This window comes from Poromitra crassiceps (genome assembly GCF_964638095.1).
Source record: "Poromitra crassiceps genome assembly, chromosome: 29".
Lineage (NCBI taxonomy): Eukaryota > Metazoa > Chordata > Actinopteri > Beryciformes > Melamphaidae > Poromitra > Poromitra crassiceps.
In genome coordinates, this window is record NC_139641.1 from 14,593,428 (window position 1) to 14,608,179 (window position 14,752).

Genomic DNA, 14,752 nt, shown 5'->3' on the forward strand with positions numbered 1-14,752 from the left:
ATTTTCTAGATAAAGTATAAACTTGACAAAATCAGAAGTAGATAAATAGTAGATGCTATATAGTGAATAGTAGACTTTGATAATTCATTGTGTTAAAACACTGGATCATGTTTCTAGGTGTAACTAAACAGAGAATAAAAAATAAGACTTTTGCTCCAGTCATGGATCTAGTGATGCAGATGTTCATCCCTACATCAACAGCTACTGTAGCTTCTGCCTGCCTTCAGGATACCACTGGTACTACAGTCACTGTCATGTTGCTGTCAATGAGTTAATACATAATGTAAAACATACACATGGACACATGGATACCATGTAAACAGCTGATTTGGTGAATATATCTTTATTGTCTATTAAGAATATTGGCCTACTGCGAGCAACAAAGCATTACTATTGAAATGAGTGGTGTAATGAGTGGGGACAGAAAGAGAGAGAGAGAGAGAGAGAGAGAGAGAGAGAGAGAGAGAGAGAGAGAGAGAGAGAGAGAGAGAGACTACAGTACTGAGTGCAGACTGAGAGCAGTAGCAGAGTAAAAGCAGTAGCAGAAGTCCCAGTGAGTCAGGTCAGGACTGGGAACACTGGTCTCTCCTCAGTGTCTCTGAGAGCAGAGACTGGGAGCCCTGGGTGGCCTCACAGGTCACAGAGCCCACCTTCCTCCACTGGTCTGCAGGGAGGCTCAGGGTGCTGCTCCAGCTGTAGTGGCCGTCCTCCTCCAGCACCCCGGGGCTCCTGCTCTCCTCCCAGCTGCTGCTGCTGCTGCTGCTGCTGCCGTCCACCTTCCAGGCCAGCCTCCAGGCTGAGGGGAAGCCCTTGTTGGCCAGGCACATGAGTGTGGCCTTCCCCTGCTGCAGCTCCACGCTGGAGGGGGGCAGCACCGTCAGGGTGGGAGGGACATAACCTAGGAGACACCAATCAGCTTAGAGGACAGGAAGGCTGCAGCTGTCAATCAATCACCAGGCGGTTTGACACTTTTACTGTGTGAGAGTCCATTTTCCCCTTTAAGAAGTTTCTGTCAGATGGTTTTTATGCTCCACCAGTCACAAACTCACACATTGTTTCACTTCCCTTTAAGAAGCCTCTCATGCATATCAGCACAGAAAGAATCATCATATGACCAAGAATATATCAAACTACAAAATAAAGAAGCAGAGATTTGGCTACATTTAAAACAATTCTCATCTTAATCAAACAACCATTAAGTGTATTTTAAATGATTCTAGAAACTTGAAAAATTGCAAACTAATTGTATTGCAAGTACATTTTTAAATTGGATATTGTTCTCTTGCTGAGGTTTGTTGAAACATACCTCTGTGTTTCTGTAAAGACTAAGCCAAAAGCAAAAAACAATGAAACAAACAAAACATGATCATAACATTATAAATTGTCAAAATAGCGTCTGAAACCTTATGCCTACTTGAAGTTACAAAATAAGTGATTTGCCAACATTTTCAGTTAATCACAAGTTGTCATTTATGTGAAAATTTAAGATAAAAAAGCTATTTTAGATGTTTTTATGTTTTTCATTTATCTTTTCAATCGGTCAAGTTGTTGACTTGTCACAGTATGTCTACAACATAAAGTGTATCAAGAAGCTGCAAGTTAGACTCCGTGGAGAGAAGCAGAGAAAAGATAGTTATAGCCAAAGTGATGTAAGTAAACACACTGGATAATTATGTCTAAAATGCAGATGAAGGAATACAAATATGAATGAATATTATGTTTAAAAATTGTGCAGAATCTTACCTCCAACATCCAGTCTGGTTCCTCCACCAAAAGTGTACCACAGTGATACAAACTCATTGAGCCACCGTACAAAAACCTCTGACTCTAAAGACACAGCTCTCTCACTTTGTCAGACAAAACTAAAACTACAAACCCTCAAGAAGAAACTTGATAATAATCGTTTTTTCCTCTGACCCAAGTGGCATAATTATTAGAGTGGCTATTTGGATTTATTTTATTAAATAGTTTGGATTGGTGAAAATAATTTTGCATAAAATAAACATATATCATTTTATATACATATCAAATTCAATAAGTGTAGTTTGATCAATTAAACTTAATAGGTAACAAATTAAAATGTATCTCATGGATTACAAAAATATGAGATGGTTACTTACTTCCAACATCCAGTCTGGTTCCTCCACCAAAAGTCCACCACAGTGATACAGACTCATTGAGCTGCCGTACAAAAACCTCTGACTCAGAGAGACACAGCTCTCTCAATTTGAAAACATCAAGTTCATCAAAGATCTGTCTGAATTCATAAATAGCAGAACATTCCTACATTAATCACTTTTGGTTTGTACAGTATACAGCTAAATTTGTCTGTCAGTGATATTTATTTGTCTATAACAGAGAACTTAAACAAGTCAAAATAACTTCTTGAAGAACAGTTGTATAAACATCATCAAGCCAAATCGACATCAAACTTAACATACATACATTTGAATCATTGATTGATCCACAGCATCATCAGACTAATCCAAGTCCTGTTGGAGTCACTCAGAGCATTTCCATAGAGAGCCACTTTGCATCAGCAGCACCATGCTCCAGTGCTCTGGGAGAGTTTATAATCCTGAGTGTTGAACACTGGATGACTGACAGCTGTCCTTCATGACAACAGAAGCCACAGAAATCCTCCTCATCCAAACATGACTTTGATCTCCAACCTCATCTGGACTCTCCTCTGCTGCTGCTTCACAGGTAAAGTCCAGAGGATCAAACTCCTCTCCTCTCTGAACAGCCGTCCCTCTGAAATGAAGTGGAGAAAACCATGATGGTGGTTTTATGTTTTTGTCTCTGTATCCTCAGCGTCCAGAGGCCAGGTCACAGTGACTCAGCCTGGAGCAGTGAGCTCTGCTCCGGGAGGCTCCGTCACCATCAGCTGTCAAACCAGTCCAAAGGTTCATTTTTCTGGCAGCAGCCACCTTTTAGCCTGGTACCAACACAGAGATGGAGAAACTCCTAAACTCCTCTTTTACTACGCTACAAGTCGAGCATCAGGGATTCCAGGTCGTTTCACAGGCAGTGGATCAGGGACTGACTTCACTCTGACCATCAGTGGAGTCCAGGCTGAAGATGCAGCAGTTTACTACTGTCAGAGTGCCCACCATCCGAATGTGTTCACACAGTGAAAAAGCATCGTACAAAAACCTCCCTCAGCTGGAGAGGAACTGATCTGAATCAACAGCTGCAGAGAAACAAAAACATTAGAGGTGTGACTAAAACACTTTATAATATCATACAATAATTACATTTTAATCAAGAACACTCAGTTGTAATATAGTTTTAATGATATTGTATTTTTTGTAGAAACATTGTTTGAAACAGGATTAAGTCTAACACTTTAGTAAAACCCATTTTAACAGTAGAATTTCAACAGTCATGAAGCAAGATATCTTAAAGCAGATTATGAGACATTGAATTACATCAAATAATTGAATGTCTTGACAAAATATTTAATGCACGGGCTTTCAATTAGATACTGATTTCAATATAGCATTTTTAATGAGATATCCTCAGTATCTTATATAAAAAACATCCACAAATTACAACTCATTCAAATTTTCCACCAAAGGAAATGACAATTCAATGCATCGTGTAATTCAATATTATCACAATGTGTCATATTTTAGGACAAACATACTGAGTCCTTTAACAAAACAATTCTCCCAACCTCAGAATTGAACAGATTCAATGTAATCTATTTTCACTGAGTCTAAATGTATTTAATTTGACATTATTTATAAAAATACACTTACATTTTCTTGGCTGTTTCAATGCATGACAAGTCGATCTCTATTCATGTTTGACCTCGCCTTGCTGATCTCCAATCTGTTGAAAATCAACTTCCAAACCGTTCAGCTTCAGGCAAGAAAACTGGAAAACCCTCTGTCAGTGATAATGCTTCCTCTTTTAATTTTTAAAGATGTCTTCTACCTTTTAATTGGAAAGGGGAACATAATAAGGATGTCCATTGTCACAAAGTGTATTTGTGTCAGTGTTTGAAGCCTTGCAGAGACAGAACACCCACTATGTAGGGGTCAAAAGTGGAGGTCAGCTTCATGTTACATCCCTTTATGCTGAAGATTCCTATACTCTTTTTTATTTTTAACCCTGAAATGTATTTAACCACTTGTGAATATATTTATTACAAAGACTGCACATTTTCGAGATGAAGTATAAACTTGACAAAATCAGAAGACATACTAATAGTAGACTTTGATAATTCATTGGGTTAAAACACTGGAACACCTTTCTAGGTGTAACTATCCAGAGAATAAATGAGAGCAGTTTTGCTGCAGTCATGCAACTTGTGATGAGTGATAAGCATAAACATGGCTTCTATTGATCCCTCCATCAACACCTACTGTAGCTCCTGCCTGCCTTCAGGATACCACTGGTAAACACAGTCACTGTCAACAAGTTAATGAATAATATAATAAAAATATGTGGACACAGCTGATTTGGTGAAAAGATCTTTATTGTCTATTAAGAATATTGGCCTACTGCGAGTAACAAAACGTTACGATTGAAATGAGTGGTGTAATGAGTGGGGACAGAAAGACAGAGAGAGAGAGAGAGAGAGAGAGAGAGAGAGAGAGAGAGAGAGAGAGAGAGAGAGAGAGAGAGAGAGAGACTACAGTGCTGAGTGCAGTAGCAGAAGTCCCAGTGAGTCAGGTCAGGACTGGGAACACTGGTCTCTCCTCAGTGGCTCTGAGAGCAGAGACTGGGACCCCTGGGTGGCCTCACAGGTCACAGAGCCCACCTTCCTCCACTGGTCTGCAGGGAGGCTCAGGGTGCTGCTCCAGCTGTAGTGGCCGTCCTCCTCCAGCACCCCGGGGCTCCTGCTCTCCTCCCAGCTGCTGCTGCTGCTGCTGCTGCCGTCCACCTTCCAGGCCAGCCTCCAGGCTGAGGGGAAGCCCTTGTTGGCCAGGCACATGAGCGTGGCCTTCCCCTGCTGCAGCTCCACGCTGGAGGGGGGCAGCACCGTCAGGGTGGGAGGGACATCACCTAGGAGACACCAATCAGCTTAGAGGACAGGAAGGCTGCAGCTGTCAATCAATCACCAGGCGGTTTGACACTTTTACTGTGTGAGAGTCCATTTTCCCCTTTAAGAAGTTTCTATCAGATGGTTTTTATGCTCCACCAGTCACAAACTCACACATTGTTTCACTTCCCTTTAAGAAGCCTCTCATGCATATCAGCACAGAAAGAGTCCTCATATGACCAAGAATATATCAAACTACAAAATAAAGAAGCAGAGATTTGACTACATTTAAAACAATTATCATCTTAATCAAACAACTATTAACTGTATTTTAAATTATTCTGGAAAACTTGAAAAATTGCAAACTAATTGTATTGCAAGTACATTTTTAAATGGGATATTGTTCTCTTGTTGAGGTTTGTTGAAACATATACCTCTGTATTTCTGTAAAGGCTAAGCCAAAAGCAAAAAACAATGAAACAAACAAAACATGATAACATTATAAATTGTCAAAATAGCGTCTGAAACCTTACGCCTACTTGAAGTTACAAAATAAGTGATTTGCCAACATTTTCAGTTAATCACAAGTTGTCATTTATGTGAAAATTTAAGGTAAAAAAGCTATTTTAGATGTTTTTATGTTTTTAATTTATCTTTTCAATCGGTCAAGTTGTTGACTTGTCACAGTATGTCTACAACATAAAGTGTATCAAGAAGCTGCAAGTTAGACTCCGTGGAGAGAAGCAGAGAAAAGATAGTTATAGCCAAAGTGATGTAAGTAAACACACTGGATAATTATGTCTAAAATGCAGATGAAGGAATACAAATATGAATGAATATTATGTTTAAAAATTGTGCAGAATCTTACTTCCAACATCCAGTCTGGTTCCTCCACCAAAAGTGTACCACAGTGATACAAACTCATTGAGCCACCGTACAAAAACCTCTGACTCTAAAGACACAGCTCTCTCACTTTGTCAGACAAAACTACAACTACAAACCCTCAAGAAGAAACTTTATAATAATCGTTTTTTCCTCTGACCCAAGTGGCATAATTATTAGAGTGGCTATTTGGATTTATTTTATTAAATAGTTTGGATTGGTGAAAATAATTTTGCATAAAATAAACATATATCATTTTATATACATATCAAATTCAATAAGTGTAGTTTGATCAATTAAACTTAATAGGTAACAAATTAAAATGTATCTCATGGATTACAAAAATATGAGATAGGTTACTTACTTCCAACATCCAGTCTGGTTCCTCCACCAAAAGTGCACCACAGTGATACAGACTCATTGAGCTGCCGTACAAAAACCTCTGACTCAGAGAGACACAGCTCTCTCACTTTGAAAACAACAAGTTCATCAAAAATCTGTCTGAATTCATAAATAGCAGAACATTCCTACATTAATCACTTTTGGTTTGTACAGTATACAGCTAAATTTGTCTGGCAGTGATATTTATCTGTCTATAACAGAGAACTTAAACAAGTCAAAATAACATCTGGAAGAAAAGTTGTATAAACATCATCGAGCCAAATCTACATTAAACTTAACATACATACATTTGAATCATTGATTGATCCACAGCATCATCAGACTAATCCAAGTCCTGTTGGAGTCACTCAGAGCATTTCCATAGAGAGCCACTTTGCATCAGCAGCACCATGCTCCAGTGCTCTGGGAGAGTTTATAATCCTGAGTGTTGAACACTGGATGACTGACAGCTGTCCTTCATGACAACAGAAGCCACAGAAATCCTCCTCATCCAAACATGACTTTGATCTCCAACCTCATCTGGACTCTCCTCTGCTGCTGCTTCACAGGTAAAGTCCAGAGGATCAAACTCCTCTCCTCTCTGAACACCCGTCCCTCTGAAATGAAGTGGAGAAAACCATGACGGTGGTTTTATGTTTTTGTCTCTGTATCCTCAGAGTCCAGAGGCCAGGTCACAGTGACTCAGCCTGGAGCAGTGAGCTCTGCTCCGGGAGGCTCCGTCACCATCAGCTGTCGAACCAGTCGAAAGGTTTATGTTTCTAGCAGCAACCACTGGTTAGCCTGGTACCAACACAGAGATGGAGAAACTCCTAAACTCCTCATTTACTACGCTACAACTCGAGCATCAGGGATTCCAGGTCGTTTCACAGGCAGTGGATCAGGGACTGACTTCACTCTGACCATCAGTGGAGTCCAGGCTGAAGACGCAGCAGTTTACTACTGTCAGAGTTTCCACTACCCCAACAGTCAGTATGTGTTCACACAGTGAAAAAGCATCGTACAAAAATCTCCCTCAGCTGGAGAGGAACTGATCTGAATCAACAGCTGCTGAGAAACTAAACATTAGAGGTGTGACTAAAACACTTTATAATATCACACAATAATTACATTTTAATCAAGAACACTCAGTTGTAATATAGTTTTAATGATTGTATTGTATTTATTTGTATTGTAGAAACATTGTTTGAAACAGGATTAAGTCTACCACTTTAGTAAAACCCATTTTAAATATACAGTAGAATTTCAACAGTGACTCATGAAGCAAGATATCTTAAAGCAGATTATGATACATTGAATTACATCAAATAATTGAATGTCTTGACAAAATATTTAATGCACGGGCTTTCAATTAGATACTGATTTCAATATAGCATTTTTAGTAAGATATCCTGAGTATCTTATATAAAAAAAAACATCCACAAATTACAACTCATTCCAATTCTCCACCAAAGGAAAAGACAATTCAATGCATTGTGTAATTCAATATTATCACAATGTGTAGGACAAACATACTGAGTCCTTTAACAAAACAATTCTCCCAACCTCAGAATTGAACAGATTCAATATAATCTATTTTCACTGAGTCTAAATGTATTTAATTTGACATTATTTATAAAAATACACTTACATTTTCTTGGCTGTTTCAATGCATGACAAGTCAATCTCTATTAATATATTCTCATATTCATATTTACCCTGATGAAGACTCTTTGAGTGGAAACGCGTTGGTATATCCCTGTAAGAATAAAGGATTTTTAATATAACTCAGAGTGCCTCTGAAGTTTTCCCTTTTTGCTGCCTTCAACACCTGAGGAACTCCCTGCAACCATATTGGACAGCTACCTCTCTTTTTGATCTTGTATCTATATATGCCCCATCCTGGAAGAGCACCTGATTTTTACTCTGCTAACTTATATTGATGTCTTGACCCAATGCAGCACTCCCATCTTTATCTCTCTATTCATGTTTGACCTCGTCATGCTGAACTCCGATCTGTTGAAAATCAACTTCCAAACTGTTCAGCTTCAGGCAAGAAAACTGGAAAACCCTCTGTCAGTGATAATGCTTCCTTTTTTTATTTTTAAAGATGTCTTCTACCTTTTAATTGGAAAGAGGAACATAATAAGGCTGTCCATTGTCACAAAGTGTATTTGTGTCAGTGTTTGAAGCCTTGCAGAGACAGAACACCCACTATGTAGGGGTCAAAAGTGGAGGTCAGCTTCATGTTACACCCCTTTATGCTGAAGATTCCTACTCTTTTTTATTTCTAACCCTGAAATGTATGTAACCACTTGTGAATATATTTATTACAAAGACGGGATATTTTCTACATCAAGTATAAACTTGACAAAATCAGAAGACATACTAATAGTAGACTTTGATCATTCATTGTGTTAAAACACTGGATCATCTTTCTAGGTGTAACTATCCAGAGAATAAATGAGAGCAGTTTTGCTCCAGTCATGCAACTAGTGATGAGTGATAAGCATAAACATGGCTTCTATTGATCCCTCCATCAACACCTACTGTAGCTCCTGCCTGCCTTCAGGATACCACTGGTAAACACAGTCACTGTCAACAAGTTAATGAATAATATAATAAAAATATGTGGAAACAACCATGTAAACACAGCTGATTTGGTGAAAAGATCTTTATTGTCTATTAAGAATATTGGCCTACTGCGAGTAACAAAACATTACGATTGAAATGAGTGGTGTAATGAGTGCAGAGTACAGAAAGCGAGAGAGAGAGAGAGAGAGAGAGAGAGAGAGACTACAGTGCTGAGTGCAGACTGAGAGCAGTAGCAGAAGTCCCAGTGAGTCAGGTCAGGACTGGGAACACTGGTCTCTCCTCAGTGTCTCTGAGAGCAGAGACTGGGAGCCCTGGGTGGCCTCACAGGTCACAGAGCCCACCTTCCTCCACTGGTCTGCAGGGAGGCTCAGGGTGCTGCTCCAGCTGTAGTGGCCGTCATCCCCCCGCTTTTTCACAGCGTGTTGTCGGCTCCCAGCTGCCTGTCTCTCTGTCTATCGAGCCTGCTGCTGTCTGGGACTGGGTCTGTGTTTACTGTCAATGGTTGTATACTGCCCTGCGTGCCCCACCCCCCTCCTCCTCCTCCGTGGGAGTGTCTCTGGGGCTCTGCTGCTTGCTCTGCGTTTGCTCTGTCTGCACTGAAAAGTGCGCTGCATCCCCCCGCTTTTTCACATCGTGTCGCCGGCTCCCAGCTGAGAATAATGTAACTTTTCAGAAAGACGCTGGTGTCGGCAACTAAATCATATGGAGGGGCTATCGCAGCGGAGACGAAGGGGCTCAATTGTAGCAGCAGATGACTGCTGTTCACAGGCACAGCTAACGTTATGCTTCATGCATATCGATGCATATCGATGCGATTTCCGTTTCCTCATGACTTCTTCTCTCTTTTTTCCTCGCCTTTCTCTAATCTGGAGAGCACTGTCGCCACCTAATGGATCGGTAAAATAGGTTATACACATTCAACATGCCCCAAAATTTTACAGGAGATGGATCTGGCTTTGATCCACATCCCACCGTCAAAAAACGCAATTGACGACTTTAGTCGTCATTGGCACTGAACGTTACTTTTTCAATTGACGACTTTAGTCGTCATTGGCACTCAATGAGTTAAAAAGGAAAGTTTTCAGTCCCTTTTTAAAAGCATCCACCGTCTGTGGAGCTCTTAGGTGGTCAGGAAGAGTGTTCCACAGACGGGGAGCGGCAGAGCAGAAGGCCCGGTCTCCCATGGTGCGGAGTTTGGTTCTGGGGGGACGGAGGAGGTGGTTGTTATTTGAGCGGAGGTTGCGGGAGGAGGTTTGAGTTATGAGGAGTTCCTTGAGGTATGGGGGGGCATGTCCGTGGATGCATTGATGTGTCAGCAGGGCGATTTTGAATTTGATTCTGGAGGAAACAGGGAGCCAGTGAAGAGAGTGAAGGATGGGGGTTATGTGGTCATACTTTCGCACTCCCATCAGGATCCTAGCAGCAGAGTTCTGAAGGTGTTGGAGCTTCCGGAGGCTCTTGCTGGGGATCCCGATGAGGAGCGCGTTGCAGTAGTCCAGCCTTGAGGAGACAAAGGCGTGGACGAGTTTCTCAACGTCTGGCAGGCTGAGTGTGGGACGGAGTTTTGAGATGTTCTTGAGGTGGTAGAATGAGGTTCTGCACAGGTGTTTGATGTGGGCTTCGAACGTCAGGTGAGGGTCGAACCTAACGCCCAGGTTGATGACCGATGAAGAGAGAGGAATGTTTTGGCCAGAGAAGGTGATGTGGGTTATGGGGGATGACTGGACCTGGTGGGGAGTGCCAACTAGAATGGTTTCAGTTTTGGAGCCGTTTAACTGCAGGAAGTTAGGAGTGCGCTTAGGGGGACCTGACTGAGTGCAGTGTGTGTGGTGGGGAGTGCTCACGGGTTGGTGAAAGAGGGGAACGGGCACTGCACTAGTTAAAGGATGGAAATCACAGCTGTGCTCCTCGAGCTTCATGGTTTCGTTTAACAAAGAGGAATGTCCCAGTAGCAACTCCCAGAAGTCCCAGACTCAGGCCAAGTCCACAGAAGACATCTGGACCAGAACTGGTCTCACCTATGTCAGGCTCTGGGGAGGACAGGAGAAAATAACCAGGGGTTACTCAGTTTTCATGTCTTGAACAAGAGGCTTTCACTGTCAACCTCCACCTCCCACAAATCCAAAAGATAATTTAATTTTAAAAATGGAAATGATTGTGGAATCGGTTAATTCTGAATCTAAACCTTTTGATGCATGCTTATGCCAATAGTGACATTACTGGAATGGTGAGAAGTAAAGACAAGTCTCAAAATGTTCCTCATTCATTTAATCACAATAACCTTTTTTGAACCCATTTGGAGTGTGCACATATGTCACTATTTGTTCTTTATTGTTCTCATTTAAAGCTGGGCTAGGCATTTAACACATGTAAACCAAATGTTTTGAACTTGTTAAATCGTTACCATGTTTTTAAATAGTTTTGATTGAGCAATGTGTTTTCACTACTAGAACAATATGTCAGAAATGAAATGAGTGCAGAATCATTTGAATTAGTGTCAGAAGAACATGTTAGAATGCTGTGACAATGAGCATATTAATCTGTTAAAATTCAATATCATCTCAGTGTGGACGTGGTGGCCCATCATATATAAAGGTATGCTTTTTTTTCTTCTTTTAGTACATTCTGTTTCTGTGTTCTCACCCCAAAACCTGGTTATAGGATAGTCCAGCGCCTCGTGTTCCACAGTACAGGTGTAGACGTCTCCTTCTGAGGGGGTGAAGCGCAGGGTGGATAAAACATGGAACGTCCCATCAGGATTAGGCAAGCTTTGGATAAAAGATTCCTCTGCTGTTACTTCTTCATCATTCTTGGTCCACTTGACTTTGATGGAGGGAGGGAAGAAACGGTCGATAAAACAGATGAGAGTATTCTCTACCTCCTTTGTCACTTCATCTCTGGGGTAGAGGATGCTTTCAGGTGCATCTGGGGGTTAAATTAACACAGAATGTAATCAACTTTATAGTTTGCATACTTTTGCATACTACTCCACAAGAGGAAGCACTTCCAACATTGTTCCCCCTAAATTTAAATCTTTAAAGGGTAAATGTACCTTCTCTTACTCAGCAGCTATTGTATGGGACAAACTCCCTGAGAGTATAAAGACCCTTAATTCCAGGTTTTCTTTTAAGCTCGCCTTGAAAAAATGGCTGGTTGGTTCCCAAATGGGTTCCTAACCTTTTATTTTTCTTTTGTCTCCTGTATGCTCGCAGTTTTTAAACCCTAGGTAGGTATTAGATTTATTATATGAGCTGGTCTCTCTTTTTATTTATTGATTGGTGCATTTTTTTGTTGTTATTTAAATAACCATTCATTCAATGACTAATCAGTCATTGAGTGTATGGCTGTGTTGTTTAATGTTTCATTGTTTGTGTTTGTTGCCCGCGCACACACGCGCTCTTACCTGTATACATATTCACTCCACTTGTCCCATACAAAGGAACCACAATGGAAAACAAGCCCTTGGGCTTTATTGTGTTTTATTCCTTTTGATCAATATTTTTGTTGTATTGTCTTGCACAATTCTGCTCTTATTGAATCAATAAAGTTATCAATCAATCAATCAATTTTGTAATAGTTCTAAAATGCTCAAGTTCAAGTTCAAGTAGTTTATTGTCATATGTATAATACAATGTATAATACAATTAAATTCTTTATGCTCTGAGCACCCTCAGCCTTACATACACAAGGACATGGTCACAAAGACTGCAGTACCTTTTGGCAACAGTGGATGAATAGTGAACTTTATCACTGACCTGTCATTTCACTTACCTCTAGCCTTTCTTACAGCTGGCTTGTCTCCTTTCCATCTCTCCATAAACTGTTTGCAATCGTATCCGTACAACACTGCGTATCTGTAGGCCAAGTCCACTTGAATGGAAGATGGCACCCGCTGCTCCCAAATCACTTTTCCTTTCTTGAAGTCTGCATAGTACACTTCATCTTCATTCAGCATCATAAAGAGTTCAACTTCAGTAACACTTGAGTCAAAGCAGCCAAAGCTGTGACAGAACTTCACTTCAGGAAGTTCATAACTTCCTAAAAAGGAATCAAAACAATCGTTAATAAAGAATGTGATGAGAGGATTATGTCAATAATTAAATAAACAATCAATCAATCAATCAATCAAAAAGCCCATTAGCAATGTATTAGATTACTAACAAAAAAAGATTTACACAGCAATGCTCTGCTCATTTTGGTCATGTGTGTTTTGATTTAAAATCCCACAAGGATTTAAATTGTTTCCATGATCTTGTTGAGGTAGTAGAAGTTTGAAATCACAGAGGAGCAGCAATAGGGAAAAAATGCATATAGGCTACTTACTTTCTGCAGAGATGCAAAGAGCTCCGGAGAGAAGAAGAAGAATCTTGAAGTACATGGTCAAGTTAAAGAGCGCTGCAGTAACACTTCTACTGTCTGGTTAGAGAAGGAGGAGGCCACGACTGTGAAGCAACCAATGTTGTTTTCATTCTATTCTATTCTATTCTAAAAGTTCCTCCCTCATTCCTACACCCCCAGTTCAGGTGAGGTGAGGTGATGTGTGTGTGTGTGTGTGTGTGTGTGTGTGTGCGTGTGCGTGTGTGTGTGCGTGTGTGTGTGTGTGTGTCTGTGTGTGTGTGTGTGTGTGTGTGTGTGTGTGCGTGAGTGTGTGTGTGTGTGTGTGTGTGCGTGAGTGTGTGTGTGTGTGTGTGTGTGTGTGTGTGTGTGTGTGTGTGTGCGTGTGCATGTGCATGTGTGTGTCTGTGTGCGTGTGTGTGAGGCATGAGGAACTACAAACAACCTGTGGCATTTGGCACACTCACAAATGAAAAAAACATCACCTCACCTCAGAACTGGGGGTGTAGGCATGAGGAAAGAACATCTAACTTCATGAAAATGAAATTAATGTTTGTTTGTTTGTTTGTTTGTTTGTAAGCCAGTTGTAATAATTAGTTAAAGTAACATTAATGACATATAAAGGGGGACTTACCCCCCAGATTTCTGCAAAAATGGCATGCTGCTTGATTAAAAAAAATCAAAGGCAGCAGATTCCACCCACTATAGTTTGTTCCAATGCAAATTGACTGCAGGTGTAGGTACCAGATCCTCCCCCAGCCTATCAGAGACTCAGCTGTAGGTACCAGATCCTCCCCCAGCCTATCAGAGACTCAGGTGTAGGTACCAGATCCTCCCCCAGCCTATCAGAGACTCAGGTGTAGGTACCAGATCCTCCCCCAGCCTATCAGAGACTCAGGTGTAGGTACCAGATCCTCCCGCAGCCTATCAGAGACTCAGGTGTAGGTACCAGATCCTCTCCCAGCCTATCAGAGACTCAGGTGTAGGTACCAGATCCTCCCCCAGCCTATCAGAGACTCAGGTGTAGGTACCAGATCCTCCCCCAGCCTATCAGAGACTCAGGTGTAGGTACCAGATCCACCCCCCCCCCAGCCTATCAGAGACTCAGGTGTAGGTACCAGATCCTCCCGCAGCCTATCAGAGACTCAGGTGTAGGTACCAGATCCTCCCCCAGCCTATCAGAGACTCAGGTGTAGGTATCGGATCCTCCCCCAGCCTATCAGAGACTCAGGTGTAGGTACCAGATCCTCCCCCAGCCTATCAGAGACTCAGGTGTAGGTACCATATCCTCCCCCAGCCTATCAGAGACTCAGGTGTAGGTACCCCAGCCTATCAGAGACTCAGGTGTAGGTACCATATCCTCCCCCAGCCTATCAGAGACTCAGGTGTAGGTACCATATCCTCCCCCAGCCTTTCAGAGACTCAGGGGTAGGTACCAGATCCTCCCCCAGCCTATCAGAGACTCAGGTGTAGGTACCAGATCCTCCCCCAGCCTATCAGAGACTCAGGTGTAGGTACCAGATCCTCCCCCAGCGTATCAGAGACTCAGGTGTAGGTACCAGATCCTCC

At 41.5% G+C, this 14,752-nt stretch overlaps 1 protein-coding gene, 2 pseudogenes and 1 gene segment (V, D, J or C); 1 reads left to right on the plus strand and 3 right to left on the minus strand.

Moving 5' to 3' along the window:
- Positions 1-367: 367 nt before the first annotated feature.
- Positions 368-2,177, minus strand: LOC310800079 (Ig kappa-b4 chain C region pseudogene; annotated as a pseudogene). Its single transcript, XR_014554000.1, has 3 exons — positions 2,121-2,177; positions 1,744-1,795; positions 368-898 (listed from the first exon to the last, which is right to left on the minus strand). The product of XR_014554000.1 is annotated as an Ig kappa-b4 chain C region pseudogene (transcript).
- Positions 2,178-2,654: 477 nt separating this feature from the next.
- LOC310800080 (Ig kappa chain V region 3547-like) lies at positions 2,655-3,137 on the plus strand. The segment is given in 2 exons: positions 2,655-2,706; positions 2,815-3,137.
- Positions 3,138-4,514: 1,377 nt separating this feature from the next.
- On the minus strand, positions 4,515-5,893 carry LOC310800149 (Ig kappa-b4 chain C region pseudogene; annotated as a pseudogene). Its single transcript, XR_014554001.1, has 2 exons — positions 5,862-5,893; positions 4,515-5,016 (listed from the first exon to the last, which is right to left on the minus strand). The product of XR_014554001.1 is annotated as an Ig kappa-b4 chain C region pseudogene (transcript).
- A 3,053-nt stretch (positions 5,894-8,946) lies between these two features.
- Positions 8,947-13,283, minus strand: LOC310800133 (H-2 class II histocompatibility antigen, A-Q alpha chain-like). 2 transcript variants are annotated; one of them, XM_083662709.1, is made up of 4 exons: positions 13,172-13,283; positions 12,620-12,886; positions 11,492-11,671; positions 8,947-10,878 (listed from the first exon to the last, which is right to left on the minus strand). In XM_083662709.1, the coding sequence occupies exons 1-4, from the start codon at positions 13,224-13,226 to the stop codon at positions 10,742-10,744; spliced, it is 639 nt and encodes a 212-aa protein (XP_083518835.1). In that variant the 5' UTR covers positions 13,227-13,283; the 3' UTR covers positions 8,947-10,741. The 2 variants fall into 2 exon arrangements, with proteins under 2 accessions (XP_083518835.1, XP_083518834.1); XM_083662708.1 differs by having other exon boundaries at positions 11,492-11,773.
- Positions 13,284-14,752: the final 1,469 nt, after the last annotated feature.

What these genes read in the sequence shown, in the direction of transcription:
- LOC310800133 (XM_083662708.1), bottom strand. Translation starts at nt 13,226, where the DNA reads ATGTACTTCAAGATTCTTCTTCTTCTCTCCGGAGCTCTTTGCATCTCT. An exon ending in TCTTTGCATCTCTGCAGAAA is followed by an intron (nt 12,887 to 13,171) that starts GTAAGTAGCCTA and finishes ATTCCTTTTTAG; the next exon opens with GAAGTTATGAACTTCCTGAA. An exon ending in AGCTGTAAGAAAGGCTAGAG is followed by an intron (nt 11,774 to 12,619) that starts GTAAGTGAAATG and finishes TTTAACCCCCAG; the next exon opens with ATGCACCTGAAAGCATCCTC.